The 18,179-nt window shown below is 34.4% G+C and overlaps 1 protein-coding gene across 1 annotated transcript in view; it reads left to right on the top strand.

Moving 5' to 3' along the window:
• The window catches only part of LOC150095268 (uncharacterized), a 302,954-nt gene that overhangs the window by 173,562 nt on the left and 111,213 nt on the right, over positions 1–18,179 (top strand). The window contains exons 11-13 of the mRNA XM_090410345.1: positions 13,520–13,610; positions 14,255–14,449; positions 17,679–17,772. Of these exons, the coding sequence (XP_090266471.1) occupies positions 13,520–13,610; positions 14,255–14,449; positions 17,679–17,772 (380 nt within the window). The remainder of the gene's footprint in view (positions 1–13,519; positions 13,611–14,254; positions 14,450–17,678; positions 17,773–18,179) is intronic.

Here is an 18,179-nt window from a genome sequence, read left to right as displayed (position 1 = left end):
CTTCTTCATTGAGTTAGTCACATCTCCAGTACTGCCAAGATAAGTCATCTTTGTTTAGTTGATTCTTAAAATGGTGGGCTATTGGGTGACTTGAAGCTGGGTCAGTGTAGGTAAATGTGGCATGTTGACTTTACATATCATGAAGCATTTGATAAAGGATTAAACTAAATTTATTATTATTATGATTATTATTATCATGTGAAGCATTATCCTTTCACTTTATGGATGTGGTTTCAGGAGATGGGAACCATTACAGGAAGAGCTGGCCAATGTCAACCAAGGGCTATGCCAAACTAGAACAGAAACAGCCCATTATCTGGCTCTAACAGATGTCCATTTGCTGTCTTTTTAAAGTTGCTGTCTGCAGGTGGAAACATTAAACGTGTTAAGAAATTCAGTTCAAGGGGACTATGCAAGGAAACCAGTGGGTTGTATCCTATATAGCAGTGGTGTTCAACCTTTTTTTACTATGCGAGCTACTTTTCTATACCAAGTTATTTGGTGATCTACTCTCTTATATAGATCACGTCCCCCCAACCTGGTATCTGATTACGCACAACTATGCAGTTAAATGTGCTTGCTTACTTCGGAAGACCTACTCTCCCAACCTGAAAAACTAAAGAAACTAAATTTGTGTATTTAAAAATTTATTTATCACTTTTAATTATTTTAATACAACAAATATGGAATAAAATATTTATTTCTCTATTTTGGAAAACCAAAATTAGAAAAAACAGATTGATTACAAACTCACAAGTTACAGGAAATGCTGGTTGATTAAAAAAAAAGTTAATGTGAAATTTGGCATTGTTTGGACCTTGCAATATTTTCATAGTCAGGTTGATATGAAGTGGCCAATCGCAGACAATCATCCAAATGATCATTTGTAATTTGGTTTCTTAATTTATTTTTTTATGACGTTCATATTTGAAAAAGCGGATTCTGACAAGTGTGTCGATCCAACACACGACAGAATATTTCATGCAATATCAGTTAATATTGGAAATTTTTCATGTGTATACTTCCAAATGACTTCATTGTTTATTGATTTTAAATGCATGCTATTCTGAATGTTTATTATCTCAAGTTCTACTTCAGTTTGGTTTATATCAAATAGCCCACTAATTTTATTTGAAATTTCTGTGATATTCAGGTTTTCTTGAAATGGATTTGATAAAAGATACAATCATTTCAGTTTTATTAAAATCTTTAAATCTTGAATTTATTTCTTCCTCAACTAATTCTATTTCTCGAATAAATTCTTTTAAATCACAGCGAAGCATTTCTTGATTTTGTTAAAAAAATTTTAATAAATATGAGAGATGTCTAAATTCGCGGTCATTTATATATTTTTTTAATAAAAGTAAGTATTGTTGGAAACTTTTTATTGAACTTAACATGTCAATTAAATTTTTATCTCTACCTTGTAACTCTAACTTTAAATTGCTTAATTTTGTACAGAAATCTACTAAAAATGATAAGTGTAACAACTATCTGTTATCACTCAATTGTGGATAAATATCTCCTTTTTCATCATTTCTTCGCTGGCTCAGCAGAACAATAATGTTCTGCTGAGCCAGCGAACATTATTGTACAACAGAAGTTCCCTATCATCATCTGCCTGTAATTTAAATAACTGCCTTTGCAGGAATTTACAATTTTAAATATAATATCCAAAACATATTTTGTGTTTAATCTTTTACTACACAGTACTTGTTGGTGGATAAGGATAATACAGTGGTACGTTAAAATATCTGGATATTTGTCATCGTTTTTACATAATGAAATGAAGCCTGATTTATTACCTATCATTGCAGGAGAACCATCAGTAGTAATAGACACGAGTTTAAAAAGCGGAAGTTTGTGTTGTTTCACAAATTCATCAAATGCTGAAAAAATGTCTTCTCCCCTAGTCCTTCCCAATAATGGTACAATTTTCAAACGTTCTTCTTTACTTGAATAATCTTGAAATACCATGCGAATAAATACCATTAACTGAGCAGTATCAGTGAAGTCGTTTGATTCATCAAATTGTAATGAAAACGCAACACACTGGTGAATATCTGACATTAACTGAGTATTCAGATTAGCATTTAAAATTTCAACTCTTGTCATAACCGTTGTTCTGGAAAGTTGTAAATCTTCAATATTCGAAATGATTTCATTTTTATTTTTAAAATCAGAAAATAAAGATTCTGCTGCTGCAAGAAACGATTCTTTTATTAACTCTCCATCAGTAAAAGGCTTTTTTGCTTTTGCTAATAAATGACATACTTTCAAAGATGCAATAGTGGCTGATATTGGTTTATTTATTACTTTCGAAATCATATTTTGTTGTCCAGAAAGTCCTGCCTTTAAATTTATAATTTTTGATTCACATATTTTGGAATTTTTGGGAAAATCTTCATCATATTTTGCATGTAGCGATCGAAAATGTCTCTCAATATTACCTTTTTTTTTTTGGAATTGCTACAGATGAATTAGAAATCAAACAACAACACTTTCCATTTACCATTGTAAAGAAATAATCCATTTCCCATTCTTTGTGAAAATGGTACGTCTTCGATTTCTTTGATACACTCATGATTATCCTCAAATTTAAAAAAAAAACTTAAATATTTTATTAAAATAAAAAATGTTTATAACTTATCAATTAGCGAACAAAATAATGGCAAAGGGGTGCTTAAGGGTCAAAGCTGTATAACTGAGAGGAGACCTCCACATAGCCTTTAAAGGAATGCGGAGAACCGACCAGGGCTTCTGACCTAATGTCCAATCCTCACCTTCTCGTGGTGCACCCTGTTGGGTATCTACTTTGATACTGAACGAACGAGGATGGGCTGGCAATTTGGGATTTAGCCGACCAAATTGTATTCTTATTGGTTAAACCAAAATAAAAAATGATGGTACAACATGACAAAATTTCATGCCGGCTGGGGCATCGCCCGGTTAAACAAGGCCCCCGTTGTTTTCGCCAGGGAACCAGGGCGAACAGCGAAAAGTCAGCTACTGGAACAAATCTGAAAACAAACCCCAACTCAACATCACCAGAGTTAAAGATCGGTACTATCAACGTAAGAAGCCTGAATGGCAAAGAAATGGAGCTAGCTGAGGAATTAGATAAGTACCAGATCGACATAATAGGGGTGACTGAAACAAAAAAGACCAAAACTGGTGAGATCTTTCTGAGCAATAAATACAAAATGTTATATTCAGGCAATGACAATCAAGGAAAAGAAGGAGTAGCCATAGTATTCACCACAAAATACGAGGCTAATCTTCTTGAATGGCAGTCAGTCTCAAGTAGAGTAATGTGGGCAAATATGAGAATGGGGAACTGGACAATGAGACTTATTTGTGCCTATGGTCCCACAGAAGGTTCTACTAAGGTAGAAGTGGAGGAATTTTTTGAGGCTTTAGAAAAAGCAACTGACACAATGAAAAAGGAAAAGTTGGTCCTTGTTGGGGATCTAAATAGCAGAGTAGGAAATGATTGTGAGACATACAAAAATATTTTGGGAAAATTTTGGAGAAAAGAGCAAAGCTAATAATAATGGCAAATATCTGTTGGATTTCTGCTCAGGACATGGACTGGTTATTACTAACACCATGTTCCAACATAAAAATGTGCACAAATTCACATGGAGAGAAGAGGCTAGGAATAAGAAAAGTCTCATTGACTATGTTATTGTTGATAGTGATGTTTTCTCCCTGGTGCAGGACACCAGAGTGTACAGAGGATTTGAAATTGGAAGTGATCACTATTTAGTCTTGAGCAGGATAAAATTGAATTTCATATTGAAAAGAATAACATGTAAGAAAGTTTTAAAGCGAATAAAAGTTGAGCAGCTCTCAGATGTGAACTGTAGACTAAAATACAGAAATATTATTGAAAAGAAAATGAAAGAGTTTGAGAACAGGAATCAAACCTTGGAGATTCAGTGGCAAACTCTGAAGGAAACATTGATTGATTCTGCCAGAGAGGCATGTGGTGAGGTTGTGTGCAAGGATAAAAAAAATCAGAACTCCCTGGTGGACACAGGAAGTTAAAGAGGCAGTGAAGGAAAAGTAGAAAGCATATCAAAAGTTCCTGGCAAATAAGTCAGCTTTTACTCTTACAGAGTACAGAGACAAATGTAAGAAAGCTAAACTGTGTGTAAAACTAGCTAAACAAAAGTCATGGGAGGACTTTGGCAAGAATATAGAAAATAAATATCAAGAAGGTGGCAAAATATTCTGGAGGTTGTTGAAGAAGCTTAGGAATGGAGGAAAGAGTGCTGTAAAAGGAATTAGAGATGATAAAGGTAAATGAAAACAGGAGAAAAAGATATCCTTGAAGTATGGAGTAATTACTTTGAAAAACTGCTAAATGAAACAAGCAGTGATGACAGCACAGTGATAAAAAAACACTGACCAGGCATGTAGTCAGGAATACATATCCATACTTGAAGTAGAAAAAGCCATCAAAGGCTTGAAATGTGGAAAGGCAGCAGGAGTAGATGATATTCGACCAGAAATGCTGAAGTATGGTGGTATAAGAGTCTTACAGTGGCTGCACTGCATAGTTCAGAAAGCCTGGACAGAGGGACGAATTCCCGATGATTGGAGTAGAGCTCTCATAGTACCCATATATAAAAAGGGAAATAAAACTGAATGTGAGAATTACAGAGGTATTTCCCTACTGAGTGTTCCTGGCAAGATCTATACAAGTATACTTGAGAAACGGTTGAGAAGAATTGTGGAAGAAAAGCTTGGTGAAGAACAAGCTGGATTCAGGCCAAATAGAGGCTGTCAGGATCAGATCTTCACTTTACGACAAATAGTCGAGAAAGCATGGGAATATAACAAAGATCTGTATTTAAGTTTTGTCGATTTGGAAAAGGCATATGACAAGGTGCCAAGAGAGAAGCTATTCAATATGCTGCAGTTATATGGTGTCAATGGGGAATTATATCAAGCAATACTTAGTCTTTATTTGAGTTGTGAGTCAGCAGTTAGAATTGAAGGAAGTACAGGAAGATGGTTTAATGTTAAATCTGGTGTGAGACAAGGATGTACATTATCCCCTCTGTTATTCATTATCTATATGGATCACATTATGAAGGAATGTGGTATTAAACCTGATATCAAAATTGGAGATGTTAATGTGAGCTCTTTGCTTTATGCGGATGATGTTATACTTCTAAATAAATCCGCTACAAGTCTGCAAGATTCTCTGACTAAATTGAATAGCTGTTGTAATAGATATGGTATGAAGGTCAGCAATAAAAAGACAAAGACAATGAAAATAGGCAGAATCATTGAAAATGTCAACTGTGTTGTGAATGGAGAACCTGTGGAACAAGTAAAACATTTCAGCTACTTAGGCACAATTTTTACTGAAGATGGTAAACTAAATATAGAAATAGACAACAGAATCAGCAAAGCTGGTATCGTGGGAAGTCAATTGAATAAATTCATATGGAATAAGAAAGAAATTAGTCGGAACACTAAATTAGCTGTATACAAGACTGTGTTCAAACCAATTTTAACTTATGGATCTGAGAGCTGGGTCAGAAGTAAAACACTTGACCAAAGACTAGAGACCGCAGATATGAGAGTCCTGAGAAAGATTAGAGGCGTGAACAGATGGCATCAATGGCAATATCATATGAAAAATGAGGATATTAGGAAAGAACTTGACAATGTCAGCATCCAGGAATGCGTTAGCAGAGCTAATCTCAGATGATATGGTCACTTAAATAGAATGGGAGAGGAAAGATTAGCAAAACAAGTGTTCTCTGCCAGGTTGGCAGGAAAACGACTCAGAGGAAGACCAAGATATAGGTGGATTGATACGGTACAAAGTGCCTTAGACGATAGAAATATAAGATCTGATAATGTTGGAGTCTTGACAAGTAACAGACTGATTTGGAGGAAAATTGTAGATAGGAAGTTAGTAATGATGTAATTTTTTCATGTAGTACTGTCATATCCTGTACACCCCTTGAGGGTACATAGCAGGAATTTGATGATGATGATGATGAATAATGGCAAATCCAACGATAAATTTAGAGCAACTGAAATTCTAACAGTGGGTAGTGGGAAGCATGTGATGTAGTTATGAGTAAACATGATTATAAACGAAATGCATATGATGTGCTTTGCTTATAATCGTATTCACTCGGCTTGCTGTTTGACTTACACTGATCCAAATTAATTAATTTACCCAGACTTATAAGAAAATTACTGATTTGACAATTTTAACGAAAAATAAATAAACAATAGCAATACACTTAAAGAGAATTAAAAAATAATACAAAATAATGATAAATTAAATATAATGTTTTCAGTTTTAATTAAATTTGTAAGTAAGGAGGAATAAACGAGATCGGCCAAAAGTTGCTCCACGATCGATGGGGCAATTCCTTATTCTGTGTACCAGTGTGAAGATATCGCTATACATGGTCAATGAAATTTGTCTAATTTCTTGTGTCTGCTCTTCATGTGAATTTCTTCATAACTTTATGTTGAAACATAGTGTTATTGATGACTAATCATTGTCCTAAACAGGAATCCACCAGGTCATTACAATTATTATTAGGTCTGCTTTTTTCTCCAAATATTCCCAAAACATTTCTCTTCATCTGATGGTATTCATTTCATAGTTCACCACAAGGAACAACTTCTGTGACTGCTTTCTCTAATTGCTCAAAATTCCTCCAGCCCTTTCTTAATATAATGTTCTATGGGACTGTACTCAGAAATAAGTTTTATAGTTCAGTTAACCCATTTTAATGTTTCTCATTTAGTCTGCTTGAAGTTTTGTAATATGGTAAGTTACATGACAGTTAAATTCCTCACACATTTCAGAAGAAATATCAGAAATCCACTCTATCCTCATCAGGCATCCAAAACTTTTGTTACTGTTTACCACCTTATTTTTGTTTACCAAGAGGTTATTCACCTTCCCAAACTAATAACCTTAAGTAAATTTTTATTTGTATTCAAAGTTAACTTGCCAGGCAAAATTACCAGACTTGAGAAAAAAAGTTGACTAATTGTGTAACTATAGCTTCAAAGTGGTATCAGATCTGCTACCATTAACAAAAGACTTGTTTGACACTTATAGGATTACAAGTGCCAAACATGTCTTTTGTTAATGTGTGTCTGTGTGTGCATCCCGCATGCTTAGCTTCATCTATACTTCACCTTAGCATAAACAAACATTAGTATAAGTCTACATGTGAAGAATTCTTGTGATCATTTTTATATGATGAGAGTAGTAAATTTCATTGCAGAATGGCCAGCATGTTTTGTAATATCTCTTTTTTGGAAGTGTATACAGCATGCATCCACTTAATGCTATACCATTTAGCATGACATTCTCAATGCAATTTTTCTAGAAATACATTCAAAAAAACTTTGTCATCTGCAGGAGAGCATTTTTTTTAAGGCACACCATTTCCCTCCTCTCGTTTGAAATGAGTCAAATTTGATAATGCATAATTAAGATTTGAGCAGACCATTGAATCCATGACATTTCATCTTGCAGTAAAATAAATAATTAACAGAAATATGCTTCCAGTCTTTCATGTTAACCCATTTTTGACCTTTTTGCATATTTAGGCATTTTGATTTTGTTTCCATTAGTCAGAAAGAACAAAATTTTCAGTTTTTTTGTCTGGTTCATGCATTATAAAAGAGGTGCACTTAAACATTCTGTGGCATGATACAATGCCAAGAAGTTGCACTTGTGGAGAGTCTGAATAGATATTCATCTGTAAAAAGCACTACCATTACTAAGGCCTTGGTAAAGCATGCAGATAGATCATGTTGGTGGCTTAATGGATTATATACAACACTCAGAAAGAATTAAAACAGAATTTAATTCTTCCTATATTTCGTCTCAGTCAATGAGACATCTTCAGGGATTACAAAAAAAAACTAATGTAACATATATACAAATAACAAACGATACTAAGCCCAACCACGTGGGTGACACTAAAGTCCTATCTAGGTGGAGCGACCTCTAAAGGCGGTTGTAGGTGGCCTGTAATGTAAAGTGTGAACTCTGGTAATAAGCATTTCCCAAATCTTAGGAAGCTTAATGCAACCATATTTGTTAAGATTCAGTTGATTCCTGAGCTGCTGCTGATTCTAAGAATAGTCTCTCTGCTGTGGTGTGGAGCATGGTGTTTTTTTTCCATGAGATTCTGTGGGTTGCATCTGAGACATGGATACCTGCATATATTAAAAATGCCGTCACCATACCCTACATCCGTGGCACATCCAAAAAAATAGCCAGGATTTTAAAAAAGTACAACCTACACAGCATTTAAGCCCCACCGCGAACTTGCTACCCTTATCCGCTCTACAAAAGATCAGCTCCCTACTCTCTCCACTCCAGTGCCTGGAGTCTATAAAGTACCATATTCCTGTAAACTGGCATACTTTGGACAGACAGGCAGATCAGCTACTATCTGCCTGGAGGAACATAAGTGATCCATCTACTACCACGATTATGGTCAGTCAGGTCTGGCTGACCATGTCTTCGATACAACCCACAGGATCTCATGGAAAAAAAACCACCATGCTCCATCACAGCAAATTCAAAAAAGAGAGACTATTCTTAGAATCAGCAGCAGCTCAGGAATCAACCAAATCTTAACAAATATGGTTGCATTAAGCTTCCTAAGATTTGGGAAATGCTTATCACCAGAGGTCCCACTTTACATTCCAGGCCACCTACAACCGCCCTTAGAGGGCACTCCACCTAGATAGGACTTTAGTGTCACCCATGTGGTTGGGCTTAGTATTGTTTGTTATTTGTATATATGTTACATTAGTTTTTTTGTAATCCCTGAAGATGTCTCATTGACTGAGACAAAATATAGGAAGAGTTAAATTCTGTTTTAATCCTTTCTGAGTGCTGTATACAATCCATTAAGCCTCCAACATGATGTCCTTACAGCACTTAAGCCTCTACACATGCATGCAGATAGATCTGTAGAAGTGGATAAGCTAAGGGAAGAAGTTTTTACTGCTGTTGAAAAGAAACTGCTGAAGTGGTTTGCAGATAGATGGAAAAAATATTACAACCACAGATTCACAAATTCAGATGAATCAGCTTGTGGCAGTGTGTATAACTGAAGATTTTGAGTAGAAAGTGGGTACACATTCAAATTTTTTAATTGTGCACAAAGTTACATTGTTACATTGTGCACAATGTAACAATCCTTTATTCTTTCCCAAGTTCTAGACAATCCTTGATGTCTTGCCAAGTTTGAATCATGGAAAGTGTACATAATCCAAGGAATCATTTTAGTTGGTGCCAATATTTTCACTTTCAACCTTCTATCTTCCATTTGTCTAGATAAGAGTAACCCATCTTTATCAAAATATAAGTTTCCCAGGTTCAAAAATATATCTAGCTGAGTTTCACCCTTCAATACTGCTTCATAAATAGTTTTAAGTGCAGGATCATCTTTCTGAGCTTGGACAATCTTATCCTTTTCCCAAATTTCTGAACTAGGTTCCTTATTCTTTAGAGTCTCAATATTGAACACTAGATCATTATCATTAGTGTCTTGAAAAACTTCAGGAGACTGCTCTAATTTTCCTTTGTCACCTGATTTCCTGTCTAAACAGCATTTTAGTCCACACAGTGACACTGTATTATCAACAAAATTACATACAAAACCATGACGTATCAGAAAATCAATTCCAAATATTACTTGTACATTTGGATTTGATGATTCTGGAAGAACTATTAATGGATAACAAACTTTCAATGGAAAACAAGGAATTGAAATAAAAACATTTATTTGCTTATCAGCTGAAATTTCTGATTCAAATATTCCCTTTAATTTAATTGGATAGCTTAAAACTGAAAAATCATTTGGAATTAGAGATTTAATTTTGTTAAACAAATTATAAGAAATGAGTGAGATATGTGTACCTGCGTCAAGTAAGATTTCACAAGGCACATCTTCAATAAATCCTTGTAGAACTGTCAAAGGATTACCTCCATTAGCATAAGGAGCTAATGCTACATCAAACTCTCTTTTAGGGTTAGAGCTACCTCTAGCTTTACCCATGTCTAGTGAATAGTTTGACATTTCTGTCCTTGCCAGTATGATATTGGAATAATAACTGCTAACAATGTGAAGTTCTTTCCTAATATCCTCGTTTTTAAAATGATATTACCATTGATACCATCTGTTCATGTCCCTAATCTTTCTCAAGATTCTCATATCTGTGGTCTCTAGTCTTTGGTCAAGTGTGTTATTTATAATCCAGCTCTCAGATTCATAAGTTAAAATTAGTGTAAGTTTAATGTAAGGTTCTCCATTCATGACACATTTGATATTTTCAATGTTTCTGGCTATTTTCATTGTATTTGTCTCGTTATTGCTGATTTTGATATCAAACTTATTACAAAAGTTATTCAATTTTGTCAGGGAATCCTGCAGACTTGTATGGATTTGTTTAAAAGTACATCATCTGCATACAGTAAAGAGCTGAGATTAACACCCCCAACTTTGATATCAGAATTTGAATAACAGAGGGGGTAATATACATCCTTGTCTGACACCAGACTTAACATCAAACCATCTTGTACTTCAAGACGATGGTTTAATGCATTCTATGAGCATTCTGTCTGCTGACTTACAACTCAAATGAAGACTAAGTATTGCTTAGTATAATGCCCCATTGGCACCATATAACTATAGCGTTTTGAATAACTTTTCTCTTGCCACATTGTCATATTGTGACAGTGCCTTTTGCAGCTCTACAAAACTTAAATACAGATCTTTGTTATGTTCCCACGATTTCTCAACTATTTGTCGTAAAGTTGAGAATCTGATCCTGACAGCCTCTATTTAGCTTGAATCCAGCTTGTTCTTCACCAAGCTTCTCTTCCACAATCCTTCTCAAGTATACTTGCATAAATCTTACCAGAGATACTCAGTAGGGAAATACTTCTGTAATTCTCACATTGTTTTATTTCCCTTTTTATATATGGGTACTATGAGAGCTCTACTGCAATCATCTGGAATTTGTCCTTCTGTCTAGGCCTTCTGAACTATGCAGTGCAACCACTGCAAGACTTTTATACACTTGAGCATTTCTGGTCAAATATCATCTACTCCCTGCTGCCTTTCCATATTTCAGGCTTTTGATGGTTTTGTCTACTTCAAGTATATTGGATATGTATTCCTGATTGCCTGTTGAATGTTTTTTATCACTCACTTCTTGTTTCATTTAGCAGTTTTTCAAAGTAATTACTTCATACATCAAATATATTTTTTCCTTCCAGTTTTCATGTCTCCTTTATCATCTCTAATTCCTTTACAGCACTTTTTTCTCCATTTATGAACTTTTTCAACAGCTTCCAGAATATTTTGCCACCTTCATGATATTTATTTTCTATGTTCTTGCCAAAGTTTTCTCATGACTTTTGTTTAGCTAGTTTTACACAGTGTTTAGAACATTTGTCTCTGTATTCTCTAAGAGCACAAGCTGCCTTATTTGCCAGGAACTTCTGATATGCTTTCTTCTTTTCATTGGACATTTTTCCTTCACTGCCTCTTTAACTTCCAGTGTGTCCACCATGGAGTTCTGATTTTTCTATCCTTGCAGACAGCCTTAGTACATGCCTCTCTAGCTGAATCACAGTGTTTTCTTCAGGGCTTGCCACCTACTCTGCAAGGTTAGGTTCCTGTTCTCAAACTTTTTTATTTTTTCTTGAATAATATTTATGTATTTTAGTCTACTGTTCACGTCTGAGAGCTTGCTCAACTTTTATTCGCTTTAAAACTTTCTTACATGTTATTCTTTTCAATATGAAATTCAATTTTATACTGCTAGGGACTAAATGGCAATCAGTTCCAATTTCAAATCTGCTATACACTCTAGTGTCCTGCATCAGTGAGAAAACATCACTATCAACCATAACATAGTCAATGAGACTTTTCTTATTACTTGCCTCTTCTCTCCATGTGTTATGTACATTTTTATGTTGGAACATGGTGTTAGTAATAACCAGTCCATTTCCTGAGCAGAAATCCAACAGGTATTTGCCATTATTATTAGCTTTGCTCTTTTCTCAAATTTTCCCAAAATATTTCTGTATGTATGACAATCATTTCCTACTCTGCTATTTAGATCCCACAAGGACCAACTTTTCCTTTTTCGTTGTCAGTTGTTTTCTCTAAAGCCTCAAAAAATTCTCCCACTTCTACCTTAGTAGAACCTTCTGTGGGTTGTCCAGTTCCCCATTCTGATATTTGCCCACACTATACTTGATATTGCCTGCCATTCAAGAAGATTAGCTTTGTATACTATGTCTACTCCTTTTCCTTATGTTGAATACTATGTCTACTCGTCTACTCCTTTTCCTTGCTTGTCATTGCCTGAATATAATTGTATTTATTGTTTAGAAAGATCTCACCAGTTTTTTTTTTTTTTTTTCCCCGGTCACCCCTATTTTTGTTCATCTTGTACTTATTCTTTTCATGAGCCAGCTTCATTTCTTTGCCATTCAGGCTTCTTATGTTGATAGTACTGATCTTGAACTCTGGTGATGTTGAGTTGGAGTGTATTTCAGGTATTTGTTCCAGTAGCTGACTTTTTGCTGTTGGCCCTGGCATCCTGGCAAAAACAACATGAGCCTTGTTTAATTGGGCAATGTCCCATCCAGCATGAAATTCTGTCATTTTGTAACATCGCATTATTTGTGGTTTAAGCTAATAAGAATACAATTTGGTCAGCTAAATCCCAAATTGCCAGCTCATCTTTCTCATTTGTTCAGCAGCCAGGTAGATATCTAACAGGGTGCACCACGAGAAAGCGAGGATTGAACATTAGGTTAGAAACCCTGGTCAGTTCTCTGCATTCCTTTAAAGACTGTGGAAGTCGCTTCTCACTTATACAGCGGGGCTTTGACCCTTAAGCATCTCATAATATTTCTCATATACAAAAAAAAGCAAAATAGTTTATACTCATATTTTTACTGTGCTCTGGATTTTGTAAGATTTTGTGTGTGTTAGGTAGTTATAGTCTACTAGATGAGAAATTAAATTTTTATATTTCTCAGTATTTTAACAATACCAAAAAGAAAGCATGAATGTTCATGTATGTGGGATTTCTTCATAGATTGTTATGTTGGGAGTAGCTGGTTGACTCAACAGATAGTTTTTGCCTCCCTAATCATTGGGTCAGCATTCCACCATGGACATGGATGTTTGTGAATATCTTTAGGCTAATGATGATTTTTGTTGTCCAGCCACGAGACCACTATCCTGCTAGTGGGAAAAAAAATTTTTTTTTGTCTATCTTCTAGACCAGGGTTTCCAGATTGTGTAACCCTTAGCCTACCCATGGTGCTAATATAATTAGTATGGTGAGTAATCTAAATACTATCTCTCTCTCTCTCTCTCACACACACAGAGTAAAGATCAAAAGATGCTTTGAATGCATATTTTGTTTGCTAGCCATTTTTATTAAGACTGTGTTTTCTTCTTTCTTAAACTAGTGAAATTTCATCTAAAGCAGGAGGTAAAATTCGGACGCGTGTTCATCAGTCTATTCGGCATTCCTCCAAGCAGAATGATGAACAGAATGAGGTAACTTGCATATTTTTTCATTATTTTAGGATTATACTGATTAAAAAAAAAAAAAGCATCATTTGTATATTAGTTTCAAAAAAATCTTAATTTGTTATAAAAAGTACTATGCTAGTCAGTATGAATGCAATTGTCAATTCTATCTAAGAGATTGCCATATATATAAAATAGTATGCCATCTAATTTAGGTTTTAGCTTGTTTCCAAGAGAATATTTTAATATCAAGTTGTGCTACTTATTTTAAATTGCTGAAAAACAGTGTTCTAACTGTTCAAGCAATAATAAATTCCTCCATATAGAATGATGAACAGAACTTTTTTTGTGCATATTATTTCCTTGAGCTGGATTAATTTTAAAAAATGACATTTATAAGTTATAATGATCATTAGAACTAAAGTAAAATAATTTTACATAGGATCCAAATTATTTTTGCTTCACCAATAATACTGTTAAATGGTATAGTGCTTGCTATTTTACAGAATTGTTGAATACATTTTCAAAGCTGCTATTTCAGAATGTGCATTAATTTCTCTCTCTCTCTCTCTCTGAAAAATGAAAAGCAGCAGAGTGACTTCAGTGTAATGTAGATTGTTTCATTGTCATAAATTGCATTAACCATTGCCTTGCATTTACTTTCTCTCTAGGTAGCTGAAAAAGTAGAATTGCCAAATATTCCTGTTCCAGTTATAACTTTGCCAAAATTTAACTTTTCTGCTCATGAAAGTAAGAAAAATAATAGTGAGGCTGCTTGTCTACCTGCTGAAAGCAAATTTACATTTTCTGCTCCTGTAGAATGTGCTTCACCTTCTTCTTTACCTACATCTAGGAATGAGACTCAAGTAGGTTTTTCACATTATTATTTATCACGTTATCACATTAAACATCAGATGGTTTTTATACTCATGCTTTCACTTTTATCTATCATTTTATTCCCCCCCCCCCATTGTCTCATTTTATTTGATTTTTTATCATGTAACTTAATTCACCTAAAATTAGCCATAAGTTATTGCACAAAAAGAAAAAAATCTACATATGTTTTAAAATGAATCAAGCAGTTTCTAGATGTGAACTATGGATTCAAATATATAAATATTATTGAAAAAATGAAAGCATTTGAAAACAAGAACCAAGTCTAGGAGGCTCACTGGTAAAATCTGAAGAAAATATTTAATGATTCATAAAGAAAGCATGAAAATCTTAACTTTGTGTTAGACTCAAGAAATTAAAAGATGCAGTTCTGGAAAAGATATCATATACCTGCAAATCAGCATGTGTTCTTAGAGAACACAGAGGAAAATGTAAGAAAGGTAAATTATGCATAGAAGTAGAAGAATTTTTTTGAGGCTTGAGAGAAAGCAAGTGACACAATGAAAAAGAAAAAGTGGTCCTTGTTGGGGATCTAAATAGCAGAGTAGGAAATGATTGTCAAACATACAAAACTATTTTGGGAAAATTTGGAGAAAAGAGCAAAGCTAATAATAATGGCAAATGCCTGTTGAATTTCTGCTTAAGGACATCCACTGGTTATTACTAACACCATGTTCCAACATAAAAATGTGCACAAATTTGCATGGAGAGAAGAGGCAAAGAATAAGCAAAGTTGACTATGTTATTGTTGATAGTGATGTTTTCCCACTGGTGCAGGACACTGAAGTGTGCAGAGGATTTGAAATTGGAAGTGATCACCATTTAGTCTTGAGCAGAATAAAATTGAATTTCATACCAAAAAAAGAACATTGAAGAAAGTTTTAAAGCGAATAAAAGTTGAACAGCTCCCAGATATAAACTGTAGACTAAAATACACAGACATTATTCAAAAAAAAAAAATGAAAGAGTTTGAGTTGAGAACAGAAACCAAAAATTGGAGAGTCAGTGGCAAATCCTGAAGAAAACATTGATTGATTCAGCCAGAGAGGCAAATACTGAGGTTGTCTGCAAGGATAGAAAAATGAGAACCCCATGGTGACACAGGAAATTAAAGAGGCAGTGAAGGAAAAGAAGAAAGCATATCAAAAGTTCGTGACAAATAAGGCAGCTTGTGCTCTTAGAGAATACAGAGACAAATGTAAATAACCTAAACACTGTGTAAATCTAGCTAAACAAAAGTCATGGGACGACTTTGGCAAGAACATAGAAAATAAATATCAAGAAGGTGGCAAAATATTCTGGTGGCTGTTGAAAAAGCTCAGAAATGGAAGAAAGTGCCGTAAAAGGAATTAGAAATGATAAAGGTAACATGAAAATTAATGAAAAAGATATCCTTGATGTATGGATAATTACTTCAAAAAATTGCTAAATGAAACAAGCAGTGATAATAGCCCAGTAGTAAAAAACAATCAACAGACATGCAGTCAGGAATACATATCCATACTTGAAGTAGAAAAAGCCTGAAATGTGGAAACATTCAATCAGAAATGTTCAAGTAAGGAGGTATAAAAGTCTTACAGTAGCTGCACAGCATTGTTCAGAAGGCCTGGATAGAGGGACGAATTCCCGATGATTGGAGTAGAGCTCTCATAGTATCCGTATATAAAAAGGGAAATAAAACTGAATGTCAGAATTACAGAGGTATTTCCCTACTGAATGTTCCTGGTAAGGTTTATGCAAGTATACTTGAAAAATGGTTGAGAAGGATTGTGGAAGGGAAGCTTGGTGAAGAACAAGCTGGATTCAGGCCAAATAGAGGCTGACAGGATCAAATTTTCACATTACAACAAATATTTGAGAAATCATGGTAAAATAACAAAGATCTGTATTAAGTTTTGTAGATCTGTAAAAGGCATATGACAAGGTGCCAAGAGAAAAGCTATTCAAAACGTTACAGTTGTATGGTAGCAGTGGAGCATTATATCAAGCAATACTTAGTCTTTATTTGAGTTGTAAATCACCAGTTAGAATTGAAGGAAGTAGTGGAAGATGGTTTTATGTTAAATCTGGTGTCAGACAAGGATGTACATTATTCTCTCTGTTATTTATTATCTATATGGATCACATTATGAAGGAAAGTGGTATTAAACCGAATATCAAAACTGGAGAGGTTGATCTCAGCTCTTTACTTTATGCAGATCATGTTATACTTCTAAATGAATACAGCAAGTCCACAAGATTTCCTGACTAAATTGAATAACTGTTGTAATAGATTTGGTATGAAGGTCAGCAATAACAAGACAAAGACAATGAAAATAGGCAGAACCACTGAAAATAACAACTGCATTGTGAATGGAGACCTATAGAACAAATGTTTTACTTGTTCTATAGGTTCTCCATTCACAATGCATTACTTAGGCATGGTTTTTAGTGAAGATGGTAAATTAAATATGGAAATAGACAACAGGATCAATAAAGTTGGTATTGTAGGAAGTCAACTAAATAAATTTATGTGGAATAAGTGAGAAATTAGTCAAAACACTAAATTAGCTGTATACAAGACAGTGTTCAGACCAATTTTAACTTATGGATCTGAGAGCTCGGTTAGAAGTAAAACACTTGACCAAGGTCTAGAGACCGCAGATATGAGAGTCCTGAGAAAGATTAGTGGTGTGGACAGATGGCATCAATGGCAATATCATAATAAAAGCATGGATAGTAGGAAAGAACTTGACATTGTTAGCATCCAGGAATGTATTAGCAGAGCTAATCTAAGGTGGTATGGTCACTTACACAGAATGGGAGAGGAAAGATTAGCAAAACAAGTGTTCTTTGCCAGGTTGGCAGGAAAAAGTCTCAGAGAACGACTAAGATATAGGTGGATTGATGCAGTAAAAAGTGCCTTAGAAGACAGAAATATAAGATCTGATAGTGTTGGAGTCTTGACAGGTAACAGATTGATTTGGAGGAAAATTGTAGATAGGAAGTTAGTAATGATGTAAATTTTCATGTGGTACTATCATTTCCTGTACATCCCTAGAGGATACATGTCAGGAATTTGATGATGTGTTTTGTATTTTAGTATCTGGCATCAGACTGTTCATGCTGTTCAATTTCTGTAGTTAATCTTGTTTATGTGAGTTAACTTTAGAAAAGATTTTAGATACTTATGTAAATATTTTTCTTCTTCTTTCTTTATAGAAATTGGCAATCTTCTCATTTAGCCTGCCAGCATCCATTAAACAGAGTGTCTGTTCAACTATAGTTCCTATGTCCACGTCTTCAGTGATTACAGGTATGTTGGTTTGAATATTAGTATTTTCAGCATTGGTGATGTGATTTGCAACATAGTAGGTAATGAGAGTAATTGTTGTATGGTAGAGATTGTAATTTATATGGTATGTGTGGCCAAATACCTTGAATGTCAGTATCCATGAAAATCACTCAGAATAACATTCAGATATACTGTCATGTTTCTAAATGTTATTTTGAACCATCCCAAACACTTTGGAGCTAGTAAAATATTTTGGTAAAGGAAAAAATAAATTGCATTTTATTATAGGATGATTTTTAACTTCCAGTGACATTTGGCACTAAAGCCTACTTTCTTCCCTGCTAACATTCATCTGATAACATGTTAGTGTAAATTTTTACCATTTATATTGTAAGGTAAGTGATGTAATTCTATCAGTATTAAGTTCA

Source organism: Typopeltis vanoorti, chromosome 20 (assembly GCF_054136105.1).
Source record: "Typopeltis vanoorti isolate ZY-2024b chromosome 20, IOZ_Tvanoo_1.0, whole genome shotgun sequence".
Classification (NCBI taxonomy): Eukaryota; Metazoa; Arthropoda; class Arachnida; order Uropygi; family Thelyphonidae; genus Typopeltis; species Typopeltis vanoorti.
Note: the sequence above shows the minus strand (reverse complement) of the source record. Positions and strands in the feature narration are given on the sequence as shown.